At 50.4% G+C, this 15,274-nt stretch overlaps 1 protein-coding gene across 4 annotated transcripts in view; it reads right to left on the bottom strand.

Annotated features, from left to right (window-relative positions):
* Window positions 1-15,274, bottom strand: part of Dnmt3a (DNA methyltransferase 3 alpha) — a 102,973-nt gene that overhangs the window by 66,456 nt on the left and 21,243 nt on the right. For 3 of the 4 annotated variants that reach the window (XM_031357097.1, XM_031357096.1, XM_031357099.1), the window contains exon 2: window positions 8,149-8,389. In XM_031357097.1, the coding sequence (XP_031212957.1) occupies window positions 8,149-8,211 (63 nt within the window). In that variant the 5' untranslated portion in view covers window positions 8,212-8,389. Of the gene's footprint in view, window positions 1-8,148; window positions 8,390-8,495; window positions 8,631-15,274 lie in introns of those variants that run through there. The other variant, XM_031357098.1, reaches the window with a different exon arrangement.

Genomic DNA, 15,274 nt, shown 5'->3' with positions numbered 1-15,274 from the left:
AAAAAAAAAAAAAAAAGCTAGCTTGACAGAGAGCACAAGACAGACACCGGACAACCCCGAGATGAGTGACTGTCACATAGCAGATACTCAGTAAAGAATAGAGTCCACACGCACAAATGAGACACATGTACAAACCTCTAAGCCTGTGCAAATATTCAGCGCACAGGGCACAAAGTAACATAGATCTCTATGTCTCCACAGTCACAGGATTACTGTGGGTTTAGCCCAGCCTGGTCTAAAACTCATTATGTAGCCCAAGCTGGCTTCAAACGTACAACAGTCCTTCCTGCCTACCCCACTCAGTGCTGCTAAGAGGCACGAGCCATCACGTCTGTTTTGTTTCTCGTTTTGTGTTGAGGGAGGCCCTCGCTATATAGTTCAGAGTGTCCATGAGGTCTCAGTCCTCCAGGCTGCATCTCCCAAGTATCAGGGATCCGCCTCAACACCCAACCTAAAACAAATCGCCTATACCTTAAACGAAATTGTCACTTTCCTTTTCTGGAAGCCTTTACAGCTCTGGGGGCACCTTCAGCTAGGGTTGCCTGTTAGATTAAGTGGTTTCCACCAGCCTCTCTCTAAAATTCTGAGGCTATGATTTGACCTACATTTTAGCACAGCTCACTGGATGGATTATTTTAAGCCACACACATCTTTGCCTTCTGACAAGCTGGGCTATGCCAATAATAATCGCTCACATTTGTACAATACAGCAAGATCAACAAAGCATTTCCATATCTTCCTTTTTGTTGTTGGGTCTTGAAACAGGCTCCCAAGCGCCTGAGCTGGCCTGGAACCCGATACGCAGCTGGGAACTGGCTTGAACTTCTGATCCTCTTTCCTCTGCCTCCCGAGTGCTGGGATTAAAGGCCTGCACTACCATGCCTGGCTCTATTTCATTTTATTTTTATGACTGACAGAAACCACAGTAGGTGTCATGTTCTCCCATCACACAGGTGGTAAAGTGAAGCTCAGAGAGATTATGAGATTTGTAGAAGGCAGAGGCAGGAGAGGAAGCCTTCAGAACCAACAGTTCCACCTTGTTTCCAGCCTGTGGGTCTTTTGAGCCTCTATATCCTCTATGCCATGTTTCACTATGCACACACAGTGAAAACACAAGCCGTGCACATTGAAAGCATGCCTCATTCACTGGCATGCAAACACATTCATGCACGCTTGCCTCTCTGGGCCTAGGCATAGACCCTTGACCCTCAAAAGAGATATTTCGCCTGAAGCCCTTTCCCAGAAACAGAGAGACATCCATGCTCCCGTTAGTGCTTAGAACAGAAGCCACTGACCCAGAATCTGCTGAACGGAAGCTTCAAGGTGGTGTTTGAGTCAAGGGGATGAACTTGCCAGATCTAGCCAGCTACTTGCCCAGGCCTCCCAGGACAATAAGCATGTACAGCCTCTGCCAGCTGGCTGACCTCCCAGGAACTGTCTGTGGCCATGGAATTTGATGAAGGAATTGTCTTCTGTGGGAGGCAAAGCCCTGCCTGGGCTGCCTAGCACCCTGCTGCAGGAGCCCTAGCAGGGCATCACAGACCTGCAGAAAACATGCACAGCTCTTACACACACATGTTCCCATGCACACATGCCTCACCCGCTATGGAGGTGGCTCTTGCTCCACAGCAAAGACAGAGGCTGAAGTTCCTGTGGATGACAAGAACTGCCAGAGACACTTCCAGAGTTACCCCTGAAATCGCATCAGCCCTTCATTTCAGTAACTGACAGTAGTCGGGCAAACATTCACTGGTTTCACAGGATAATTACTGATGGGAAGAAATTATCCCTCCTAGCCACAGGCCACCACTTCTCTGGAGACAGAAGCCTTGCCTTAGTGTCTCTTTTGGGATCCTCTACAGATCACAGGAACTTGTATACAGCAGGTGCTACCTAAATGTTAAAGGATTTGAAATAGTTTTGCTGCTGGGCAGTGGTGGCGCACTCAGCATTCAGGAGGCAGAGGCAGGTGGATTTCTGAGTTCGAGGCTAGCCTGGTCTACAGAGTGAGTTCCAGGACAGCCAGGGCTGCACAGAAAAACCCTGTCTCAAAAAACCAAAAAAAAAAAAAAAAAAAACCAAAAAGAAATAGTTTTGCCTGCCAGGGCATCCATCCTGCCACAAGCTGCTCGCTTCACCTACTTCTGGAACAAATGCACAGTAGGCTGGATCTCATCCTCCACTCTCAGGCCAGGCAGCAGTGAAAATATCCACTGAACACCTACTGTGTACTGGATACAAACGAAACTGGGTCTTGAGCGCTCAGTGGAGCTCCCACTGTTCTGCTTGCAGCCAGCCCCATGGACACCAAGCACGTTCATCTCTGTCCCCTCAGCAGAGCACCGTGGCTCTGGATGTCCCCTGATTTACAGAAGCAGCTAAGGCAGAAGAAACTACTCCGCAGCCACCTGGCCATTGCCAGGTTCCCCAGCCTCCTCCGGTTCCCCACCTGTGGAATGGGGATAAGAACAGCAGGTGCTTCCCAGGTTACTATGAACAGTAGCAGTAACCGCCGCCAGCCTGGCTAACTTGCCATACCCTACAGGGAAGTAAGACGCCAAAGGCTGACACCTTAACTGTCCCATGGCTCTACAAAGGAAGCAACAGGCACAACCAGGCCTCCTGGGCCCAGGCCAGAAGAAACATTTGCTAAGCTCAGCTCTCCATCTCCCCTCTATATGGCTGATTCCAGTCTTCCCCACACTGACCCTACAGGATCTGCTTTCCTAACGGGGTTGGGCTCCAATCCTCCCCTTATCATTTACAGCTTGAAGGACCAATGCGACTGTAAGCCTGGCTGTGGCCCCTCTTCAGACTCCTGGAGCTAACCACAGAAGGCTGTAGGTCTCACTGTCACTTGCCTTGGCTTCCTTTCTGTCCCATGAGTAAAGAGGCCTCAGGCTTTTTGTGCCTGTAGACCTGGAGAAAGAAGGTCTTTTCATATGCTGGGCTCCAGAGGCCATACTCCACACACCCCAGGCCATACTCCACACACTTCTCTCACAGCCCAGAGATGGACAGGCAGGCAGGTAGGTATGAAGGCAAGTGGGTAGGCAAGTAAGTGATCCAGAACTGGACTAATTAGGCTAAATTACTATGTGGCAGGTCCCTAAGTTAATCAATCACTCATATGCACCATCTCACCCAAATATTGCAGGCAGGCGGGCAGGTGGGCAGGAGGGCAGGCGCTGGCTCTGCAGCTGAGTCATGCAGGAGGCCCTGATGCAAAACCAGGTCTGTATCTAGGGCCTGGCTGACCTTACCTGAGGCTTTGCTGAGAGCATGGTTAAACTTGCTGGGTCATAGCATCTAACTTAGAGAAGCTTAGACAATATAAGGCAATCCTGGGCCCTGGTCAGCTCTAGTGGGCTATGTACATCACAAGCCTGCCTCAGTGCCAAGTATTCAATTACTAAGTAGAAATGTACATGCCATTGTCATGTAAAGATAAAAGTCAGCTTTTCTCTCTTTGAGAGGTGGCTTAATGATTAAAAGTGTGTATTGGCTCTTTAAGAGGACCTGAGTTCTATTCCCAGCACCCACATCAGGCAACTCACAATGGGCTGTAACTCCAGCTCCAGGGAATCCACACCTCTAGTCTCCACAGGCACCCTGAAACATGTAGCACCCTCACGTGCGCATGCACGCACACACACAATTTAAAATAAATGATTTTTCAATTTTTAAAAAATAAAAAATAATAACATAAAAGTCTGCTGGGGGCTCAAAGGAGCCTGCCCCAAGTGAGCATGTGAGGAAACCTGAGTGCAGGAAGGCAGAGCCCCCACAATGCTGTGCTCCTGTAGACCTGTGGAGTTGTTGGGGACTTCATCCAAGGATGTCTTGAGCTGCGTGTCACAAGAGGAAGAGCTCAGTGCCAAGGGAAACCTGCACTTGCCAGGTCTCTGGGTTGCACTTGGAGGAGGGAGGAAACGGAAGAGCCTGAGCCTTAGCCCTAAGCACACATGTGCACATCTGCATGTGTGCATGCACACACACCATCTCACACACACACACACACCATCTCTCTCTCTCTCTCTCTCTCTCTCTCTCTCTCTCTCTCTCTCTCTCTCTCTCTCTCTCTCTCTCTCTCTCTCTCTCTCTCTCTCTCTCTCTCACACACACACACACACACACACACACACACACACACTTTGAGCTCTCTAGCACAGGTCTGCACCACTGCAGGCTCTTCTACCCCACCACAGGAAAGGCAGCAGGCGCCACCTGCCTGAGTGACGGGGCTTGGCCTTACCATCCTGTAGTTCTCACCCCTGTGGTTTGAGTGACAGGGCAGGGCCTTACCATCCTGTAGTTCCCACCCCCCCCGTGGTTCAGCAGTCCTTCAGGATCATCTGTTTCATCCTGCAGACTTATGGAACTGAGCTGTGTGCAAGGCCCAAGAAAGGTAAAGAAGTCTGAAGAAATACAGAGATGGAAGGAGGAAGAAAAGGAACAGTACATCCAAAAAGTGAGGGATAGAGAGCAGTTGGATGCTCACAGCAGTGCCTCAAATGAGGAAGATTTTTTCTCTCTGTCTCTCTGTATCTCTCTCTCTGTCTCTCTCTGGATGTGCCTTTGACATCCACATGTAAAGAGCTACACAGATCCCAACTTTCATTCTAAATAAACTCCTTGAACTCAAAGCAGGAGAAACCCACGGGACGCGGCAGAGCAGCACATATGGAAGGCACTGCTCACTCCACCCTCTTCGCCTTGAACAGCAAACTGGGAGACTTTAGACCAGTGACTTAGCATCTCCAAGCTTCAATTTGGTCCTTAGTAAGAGAGAATCATGAAAATATCCGTGGCTTTTGGGGCAAGTATAAGAATTAAAATAATTCATATAGGATGTCTTAGCAAATCGACAATGCTCAGTGCACCTTGGCCACAAGGTTTCTGAAGCCAAAGGAAGGGCAGCATGGAGGTCACAGAGATAGCCCTAGTCATGGAGATAGCCTCTCCCACCTTCCCCCAACCTCTGCTCTCAGCCTCCCCAAACAGCAGCCCCTCCCAGCTCATGGATGGCAGGGTGCAGAGCTTACTTCCACAAATCCCTCTGTGTATTCTCAGAGACAAGCACAGCCCCTTTTGTCTGTCACCCCAACTCTGCACCCCATCTGCCTGGCCCTGGGCTCCCTGGTTGGATGTGATGCCTTTGGCTCCCATCCACGGCATTCCTCCTACTTCATGCCACTGCAGACCCTGGGGAATCAAGTAAGAGAGGGATGGAGACCCCACCCTCCTGGGTTGTGAGTGACAGACTCCCAGGGTCCCAATCCCAGAGTTCTCAACTCTGTAGGTCAGGCAGGGGCTTGCACCTTCCAGCTCCCGTGTGTTTGCAAGTGATGCTGAAATGGTTGATTTGGGAGTCACAGCTGAGGACGATTGGTCTGCAAACTGTAATCCAAGAGAGTACAGCCAGGGCTTTCCCAGAGAAGGGACTGAGCAAGGAAGTAGCTAGCAGGAGAGGTAAGGAAAAAACAAAGGCCTGAAAACCTAGGACAGGCATAAATGGTATCCGGAGGCTGCAAGTAGAAGGCTAGCCAGGCAGGTGGGGCTGCTGAATGAAAAGGGCCAGCAGGAGCCTCACCCTTTCCCTCAGGCTCAGCAGATGGCTCTATTGTGCCAGGTGACTGTGTCATCTCTGTAGACTCTTGGGCTGTAGAGCAAGTCTGTGTCTCCCATATACAACTACACAATGTCCCTGTCCCAGGCTAGCTGGACCATTATGGCGACTGTCAGTGTTTCTACCTGCCTTTACCAGGTGGCTTTGCTGGAGCCAGCCCCTGGGTGCCGGGTGAGCCAGCCTATGTGCTGTGGGTGTAGGTGGTTTGAAAGGAGGCCCAGCCAGGCCCTAGCCTTTGTCTATCCAGATTGCTGTCATCTTCTGGTATAATGGCCCTGCCTGTATGTGAATGTGCTCACTCTATCAGTCCCAGGATCTAGGGCTGGGCGTGTGTTTGTTGCCACCAGAGCCAGAGCAGTTACTATGGGTAGATAATAATAGCAATCGTAATCCCTCATAATTGGACCAGACTTTGCTGTCTGCAGGGCACTTCCCTGCCCGTGACCTCATCTGACTTCCACAGGAGCCCTGTAAGACAGGCAAGGCTAGAGTTACTATCCCCATTTTCCAGCTGAGCAAACACAAGCCCAGATGGACTGAAGTCACATCTCCCGTAAGTGGCAAGTAGCAGCCCCAGCGTTGGGGCCTGGGACTTCTGACTTCTTGTACAGCATTTCTTCCTCTACTTCAAAGTGAACTATCACAATCCAGAGACCATGTGACTTGCTGCTGTGCAGGGTGGGGTTCACAGTCTGATAACAGGAGTCTGTCCCAGCTGTGGGGGTGTCTGGAGTATGTGAAGGTGTACCAGCATCCATCAGAACATGGAGCCAGGGCAGAAGAGGCTCAGGGTCAGCCAGCCTAGCAGAAAAACAATGCCAGGCCCAAGGAAAGGAAGGAATTAGCTCTGCCACCACTGCCATTGCAGAATTCAGTAGACTGTATCGCCACCATTATGGCCAGGGACTGTGCACTCCTTGAGTTCAGAAAGCCTGCAGGGAACTTAGACTATCTAGTCATTTCCCATAGGATCACATGAGAAGGAGAGGCTGGAGGGCTGGGGATGTAGCTCCATGAGTAGAGTGTTTGCCTTGCATACACTAGGCTGGGTTTGAACACTATAAACCAGTTGGGGTGGCACAAGCCTGGCCCAGACTCAGGAAGTGGAGGGCTAGGAACAGAACGTCAAGGTCACCCTTTTTCTACAATGAGCATTTAAGACCAGTTCGGACTGCATAAGACCACGTCTAAAGGGGAGGAGGGGCGGATCTAAGAACTTCCGAGGGCCCGTGTCCAGGAGCACACAATGATTCCCAGCTTGTCAGTACGTATGACTACACATGCACACACACAGCACTGTGCAGGGTTGTAGGCTGGGCCCCTGGACCTTTTGTGTGCACACCTATGTATATGTGTATTTACTGGGGCTGGGATCCTTGTCTACATCAGGACTATGGGTGGTTATAGTGAGGTAAGATCCAGGAGGCAAGAGGGCATCTGGGCTTACTGCTGACTAAGCTCAGCATCCCCTTCTGTAAACCAAGCCACCTATGGCACCTCAGTTGTTTCAAGGGTTGCCAGCAGGACAACAGAACAATGGATGGGAAACACCGAGAACACAGAAACACACTCTAGGGATGAACAGGGCAGAAAAGGGCTGGGTGTAAATGTGAGGGCTCCCAGCTGCTGGTCCTTGCCCAATGTGGACAAACTTCACACACCTCTCCCAGGGACCCAGAGAGGCAGGACAGTGAGGCTGACAGACTGACAGGGGACACAGAGTCCAGTGCTAGAGTTAGTGGCCACAGCTCCAAGGTGACTTTTTTGGCCCCTTCAGGAATTCCCATCCCTCTGACGAGATTCCTTTTGACTGACTTGATTCCAACCTGGAGTTCAGCCGTAGAGTGAAGAGGTCACCTCTCAGGGGACTCTGAAAACACAGAATCCCTGGTTCCATGGCCTGGAGCCACATCAAAAGTTACCGGGTGGCTTTCACTTGCGAGCCTGGGTGGGTGGGACATCATTATCCCCAAAGGTCGATGATGTCACTTGCTCCTGAGCATCTGAACAAAGCCACGTGCTATAAAATCTGTGTGGGCTGATCACCTCATGCCTACAGTGCCCCAGACAGCTACTAAATACAGGGGGGAACAGGAAGCTCCAACACAGAGGTACAATGATTCCCGAGGTCTCACAGCTAGTTCTAGGGCAGATCCAAAAAGAAATGCAGGTGTTTGGACACCCCCTCCCTACAAGGATGACCCCTCAAAGCTGCCCAGGCTTATAGTTTGGGCCTGTTGATCCTAAGAGTTGACCCTCAAAGACCACAGTGGTTATAGCTCTGGTCCTGACACGAGAGTGCTTGGGTTCAAGTTCCTGTCTCAGCTTAGAGTCTAACCTCTCTAGCCTTCATTTTCCCAGCCAAGCACCTATTTGGCAGGAATAATTAGTTTATGTGACCCATGATCCATCACAACAGCAGGTCAGCACCCCTAAGCTGTCATCAGGTGGGGACAGGCCCCTCTCCTTTCCTGGGCACCAGCCACAGAATCCCATAAAGAACCAAGAGGGTTGCTCACCTTTCGATCATCCTCCCGCTCCAGAGAGGAGCTGCTGGTGTCCCCGGGGCCGCTGGAGGGCATTGCTGGCAGCTGGGCAGTAGGAGGCAGGCTGGGGCTGAGAGGGCGCTGCGGGACTTCGAGGGCTTCAGAGAAGGGAACTATCGTGGTCTTTGTAAGCAAGAGTTAAAACTTAAACATAGATCTTGATGTCAAGCCCTCCAAAAGTGCTGCCTCAGCGCTGGGCTTTAGGTGGCTCTGCCTGTGGGGAAGAGAAATTGGTCAGCAGGGCACAGCACAGATCCTCCCAGGATTCACCTCCAGCCCAGGGCCAGCCTGGCCTCTGACCTCTCTTCTCCCAGTCTCACCAGCAACGCAGAGTGTGAGAAACTGAGGCAGCCTCCACCTCCTCTAAGAGCCTGGGGGCTAGGACAGTCCCTTTCAGAAACTCAAAGGTGTAGCGTGCCACTGCTGGGACTACCAGAGGCCTCCTGCTCCTCCCCTCTCAGCTTTTCTTCCCTCGGAACACTTCTGTAACCCTCCCTCCCACCCCAGCCAGTCCCTGGAAAACCCCAGCCACCACCAGAGGCCCCCAGCCCAGCTACATTTTCCTTCTAATCTATCCTCACCCGACCCCCCACCCCCACACCGCTCCTCGAGTGGAGGAGGAAGTGAGCAGCAGCCACAGGATGTAGTGAAATGAATGTCATTTTGCTCAGCCTGCCCAGGACCGACACCTCACTGACAAAGCTGAGGCCCGAACCCAGGCTGTTCTGGGACGCCGGGTTTGCTGCACTCTCTGGGTGCCAAGGGGTGAGGCTCAAGGCCATGGCTGCACTGAACAGGCACGCAAGCTGCCCTCTCCGAGCCCCCCTTGTGGCCCCATTTGCCGTCAGAACTGGGGGCCTTGAGCTCTACCAAACACGCACACAGCTGTATTTTAGGGGCTTTTCTTCCCCCCTCCACCAGGTGTGGGCCGCAAGCCAGTGAAATAACAAAGCCTGAGCCTCAGGCCACAGCTCAGGGTGGGTGTGTTACTGCCACAAATCAACCCCCTTCACTCTGGGAGACACACAACGGTTCCTGTCCCCCCACCCCCCCAAGAGACAGCGCCAAGCCCCTGCCTTGAGTGTGTGCCTGCCGGGGAGGGGATTGGCAGTAGTGGGAGAGTAGGAGGTAGGCTGGATCGGAGCCCACCCACACCCTTCCCCTTCCAGTTCCCTGTTCTGCTTCCCAGCTCCCCTCCCTGTTGGGCCTTTCTTCCCAGCCCCCTCTGCCAGGGCTCTCTGGAAAACCAGGAACGGGAGACTGCTCAGGCTTGGGTTTCCCTTGGGCCCCCGTCCCTTCTCCAGGGATGTGATAGTCTGGGAGGTGGGTGCCCCAGTTTGGGCTCTGCGCTGGCAGCGATGGGAGGAAGCAGGAACTGGGAGGGGCCACTGGAGAGCCAGGAGAAAGGTTAATCAAGCCCTGCTGGAGAGGCTGTGCCCAAGGGCTGCACTCTGTCTAGGGGGCTCCAGGAAGGAGGCACCTTACTCTCTACATTAAGCATGACTGGGTACTGGGTTCAAGGCTGGCTGCCCATACCTGAGAGGGTGGCAGCAACAAAGAGAGTAGCACCACACAGTGTCGCAACACCTCATTTGGAAAGCTCCAAGCTCTTCCCTAGTTTAATGCGAAGGAAGGCTAAGGCTCAAACAGTTGGAACATGTCTGAGGTGTGAGCCAGATCTCATGACTGAACTTTGAGGGGCTGAGTGCTCTTGGAAACTATATCCCCCTCATCTCCAACCCCACAGAAACTGTTCCCCACAGCCAGAGAGCAAAACTGGCCTGACCCAGGACTGCAAGAGGCTTCCCTCCTGCCATTGTCCAGCGATCTCACCCAAATCCCAGCTTCCCCTTCATAACCATACATGTTTCCAATCACCCCGCATCAAGACCTTGACAAGTGGGTGACAGCCCAGAGACCCAGTCAGTGGGAAAGAATGCTGGACTCAGAGCTAGTAGATAAGGTCTTGACCCCAGGATGTCACCCAGCTCCCTCCCACATGCCAGGCTATTGGAACCTTACAGGCAACAGGAGACCCGCCAACAGACTGGACATCTTCAAGTACCCCACAATGGAGACAGACCAGGCACAAAGCAAGCTGGGAATTAGTCTGTTCCATGGTCCAGAGAGACACAGGGGAACCTGTACTGGAGTTTGGTGGGAGAAGCCTCTGACCCGAGAGGGGGAAGGGAGGGAGTAGTCAGGAAAGGCGGAACAGCGGAGGGCACCAACCACAAGGGCTGTCACCCAAGAAAGAAGGGAAAGGAAGGAAATGTCTCAGGCCACCCACGTCCCTGACACGTGAGCTTCATGAAAGGTCAGCACAGAGAACAGTAGTCCTAGGTCAAACCTAGGTCCCTTTGTGTTTCTTCAGGACTTCAAAAGCCCTCAGCATCATCAGAAACCATCAGCGTGAGGCCAGGCAGTGCCCCACTTAGTGGCCAAGGCCCCATGCCTGGATGTAGCACTGTCCACCTAAACTCGAGAGTCACATTCTTCTCTCAAGCTAACCTGGCTACAGGGAGCAGTGGGCTCTGGGAGCCATGCTAGCAGCAGGCTCTGCAGCCCACAGCACCTAGAGCATCTTTCTCACCTAGGCCAAGGCTGCACCATAGAAACCCTCACCATGAGCCCAGCCATAACCACCAGCAGTTTTTATCTCCTCTATAAGTCTTCATGTTCAGAGTGACCCTGAAAAATGTTTATAACAACAACAGCATAAAAGTGCTTATCCTTGGGGCTGGAGAGATGGCTCAGTGGTTACGAGTGCTTGATGCTCTTCCAGAGGTCCCTGGTTACCAGTACCCCCATCAGGTGCCTCAAAACAGCCTGTAACTCTAGCTCCAGGAGATGGCATCCTCTTCAGACCACCACAGATGGCTGGTGCACACATGGTACACACATGGCGCACGCGCGCGCACACACACACACACACACACACACACACTGATCTTCAGGGGGAAAATGCTCCTCCGTGAACTCCTGACCCTCCTGCCTCCATCTCCCACGAGCTAGGGTTGACCAGTATGTCCTACGAGCCTGGTTTCTGTGGTGCTAGAGATGAAACTCAAGGCCTTATGTGTGCCAAGAACCCCACTAACCGAGCCACCCTCATAGCCCGTTTTGTTGTACTTTTGTTTTCTGAGCGGGTCTAACACAGCCTGGGCTGCCCTCAAACAGCTGAGAACTTGAACTCCTGATCCTTCTAACTTCCCCTACCTGCCAAGCACTGGGATTACAGGCATGTGGCACCTTGCCTAGAGAAGACTGCAGAACTAGCTCAACTCCACATCTTACAACCTTCTTCAACCTAGCAGGGTTTTTTTTCTTTTTTTCTTTTTCTTTTTTAAAGATGTGGAATGACAAGAACAGGCTTAACAAGGGAAAAGACATTAACAACAGAATTTCAAGACTGGGAAAGCAACTTAACAGCCAAATCAGAGACAGGCACGTAAAAGCTGATTTTCAGTGCATAGTTCTTAACAGATTCTTGTCGCCATAGCACCGGACACCTGTGGGAGTAAACTGAAGAGGATGCATGTGTAAAAACAGAGGGGCTGGAACAAGAAACATCCCGACACCTGCGTCCCCTAAAGTTGCAACTTCAGAATCTCTGGAGGGTAAAATGGTTCAGGTAAAGGCGACATCCCAGCAGGCAGAATAAGTTCATTTAAATGCTGATGTGAGTTCTCAGTCCCCTCTGGACTGGAAAACAGTTGCAGTCCAGAGGGGAGCAAAGGCACAAGAATCACATCAATACTGTATGGGGCCAGAACCGACTGTTCATGCATCAGTAAGGATCTGAAAGTTGGCAAGCCTTTGGGCCCAGATTCCAATAAACTTCTCTGGGTTAGTTGGTCTCAGTTGTTTGTTTGGGGTTTTTGTTTGTTTTATTTTTGAGACAGGATTTCATTATAGTGCTCAGGCTGGCCTGAAACTCTCTGTGTAGTCCAGGATGGCCTTAAACTAGACATTTTTTTTGTCTCTATCACCTAATTGGTGATTTCAGGTCTGAATCATCACATATGGCCACTCCCCTGTCCGTCCGTCCGTCCGTCCGTCCGTCCGTCTTTCCTTCCTCCCTCCCTCCCCTTCCTTCCTTCCTTCCTCCCTTCCTTCCTTCTGAGAAAGCATCTCACTAATGTAGCCCTGGTTAGCTTTGAACTTGCCACATAGACTAGGCTGGCCTAGAATTCACAGAGCTCTGCCTGCCTCTGCCTACTATAATTCTTAATCAAAAGTCAGCCAAGGGCCAAATATATATTTTAGGAGAGCCTCTGACTTGTAAAATAGGGACCAGAATAAAACCAAACCAACTATAGCAAAACACATCAATGGTTTCTATAGCCACAAAACAAGAATGTGACGTTACCGAAAAAAGAAGAGAACAGAAAGCACTTTCAGGGGCTAGAAAGATGGCACAGCTGTTAAAGAGTACAGACTGCTCTTAAAGAGGACAGAGCTCAGCTCCCAGAACTCATGTCAACTGGAACAACCACACGCAGCACCTAGGCATGTAACATCTCTGGCTTCCTTGGGTATCCACACTCACATAGACAGACATGGCCATGGCCACATACACATTGTTAGAAATAAATGCATCTTTTAAAAAGGAACTTCTACAAATACCAACTTTGTGGTAGTAGAAACAAAACTCAGTGGCCAACTGGAAATAAAATGATTTACCATATGATCCAGATCCCACCAGCCCACCACCTATAGGAGGAATCCAAAAGAGATGAATGATGTCAAAGAGACATGTGCACACCTGTACTTCCTGAGGTGCTGTTTGCAGTAGGGATCAACCTAGACACCCGCCAGTGGATGACCAAATACAGGGAAGATGGGATGTATGCCCAATTGAGTATTGTTCAGTGACAAAACAATAAAACTGTCATCTGCAGCAACGCGCAGGTGCTGGGAGCACATTAGATTAAGAAATAAGTCAGCACATACCACATGACATAATCTGCATGTAAAAGTCTGGCCAGGCATGGTGGTGCAGGCTCTTCGGAGGCAGAGACAGGTGTATCTCTATGAATTTAAAGACGGGCTGGTCTACATAGCAAGTTCCAAACTGCCAGGGCTACACAGTGAAACCCTGCCTCAGGGAGGAATGAGAGGAGGAGAAAGCTTTTTACATGTGGGTCTCACAGAAATAAGGTACAGACTCGTAGATTCAGGTGGGGAGAAGGGTAAAGGATGGAGAAGGCATGCTTAATGGGCAAAGGGGTACACCTGAATACAACTAAAAACATTTTTTTTTCCTGAGAAACAGTTTTTCTGTGTAGCTCTGGTTGTCCTTGAAATCACTTTGTAGACCAAGCTGCCTGCCTCTGCCTCCCACCAGAGCACTGAGATTAAAGGCATGTACCACCCATCACTGGCTAAAGCAATAACTTTTTTAAAAAGTTATTTTTTAAAGATTTACTTATTTATTTATTAATTATATGTAAGTACACTGTAGCTGTCTTCAGACCCACCAGAAGAGGATGTCAGATCTCATTACAGATGGTTGTGAGCCACCATGTGATTGCTGGGATTTGAACTCAGGACCTTAGGAAGAGCAATCAGTGCTCTTAACCACTGAGCCATCTCTCCAGCCCTAAAAAGTTATTTTTTAATTTATGTGAATGTGTATGGGTGCCCTCAGAGGACACAGGAGGGTGTTGTATCTCTAAGAAATGGATCCCATAGCACCCATGGGGGCCAGGAACAGAATCCAGGCCCTCTGCAAGAGCAGCAAGTACTCCTAACTGCCAAGTCATCTCTTCAGCTCCACAAAAGAGCAACTTTCAATGGTCTGTGCCACAGGAGAGCAACTGCGGCCAACACTAATTAATTGTAAATTTCAAAATAGCTGATAAGAGTTTGACTGTTCCTAACACAAAACCATTCTTGGTGTCCTGAGCTGATTGGACCATTAACACAGACACACTGAAACACCACAATGGAGGCAGGAGAGGCGGCTTTGCAGGTGGGGTGCTGCCACACAGGCTTGACAAGGACTTCAGATCCCAAGAATTCGTGCAAAAGACAGGCAGAGGCAGCAGCACACATGTCTGTAATCCCAGCACACCCCTGTCCCAGAAGATGGAAGTAGAAACAGGAGAACCACCAGCAGTTTGCTGGCCAAATGGGTCAAACAGCGTTTCATTGAACGTATGCATACATGCATGCACACACATCCCAAAATATTTGAAAATGTGCCTCGTGACTATTTTGCCTCATAATTTTGTTTTGTTTTGTTTTGTTTTTCAAGACAGAGTTTCTCTTTGGGTAGCCTTGACTGTCCTGGGACCTATACACCAGGCTGGCCTCAACTCAGAGATCCACTTGCCTCTGCCTCCTGAGTGCTGGGATTAAAGGTACGTACCACCACTGCCCAGTTACTATTCATCATTTAATAAAAGTGGTTTGTTAAAAAGAAAAAAATATGGATATGACTGTGCATAACTATCATCCCAGCTACTTGGGAGGCTTAGACAGGAGGCTTGCTATGAGTTTAAGGCCAGCTTAGTCTATATAGCAAGTTTCAAGCCAGTCAAGACTACACAGTAAGATATTGACTGGAGGAAGGGGGAGGAAAAGAAATAAGTCTGACCTCTTCTGGTACAGTCCTTTACCCTGCCATTTCATCATTTAAGTGTGAAAACAGAATAAGGACCCTTTAAGCCACACAAGGTCCCATACTCTAGTCAGAGGAAGCTGGGAGACGAGCCTACAATACAGGAGAGCCAGTACGTGAGATGAGGGGAAGGCTCATTTGCTGTGAAGCTGAAGAGAGACTATGCGGTAACCACCTGATATGTGACTCAAGATGCAGGCCTGCCAGGTACTGCCATCTCTGTGTATCCACCACTCAATCAGACAAGTGACAGGGACATCCAGTAGGCCTACTCTACAACTAGAACCAAGGCACTGACTATATTTGGATACTCAGTCACCTGTCCTAGAGGGCAACCACAGAGATGAACTGAGCAAGAGGAAGGCAGAAGAACAGTCACAACCAATAGGCAGAGAGAGTTCCAAGGATGACCACCGAGGAACATCACAAATGTCAGCAGCCATAGCCATGTACCTAGAGAATAGTGGACCC

This window comes from Mastomys coucha, unplaced genomic scaffold (assembly GCF_008632895.1).
Source record: "Mastomys coucha isolate ucsf_1 unplaced genomic scaffold, UCSF_Mcou_1 pScaffold6, whole genome shotgun sequence".
NCBI classification, from domain to species: domain Eukaryota; kingdom Metazoa; phylum Chordata; class Mammalia; order Rodentia; family Muridae; genus Mastomys; species Mastomys coucha.
Note: the sequence above shows the minus strand (reverse complement) of the source record. Positions and strands in the feature narration are given on the sequence as shown.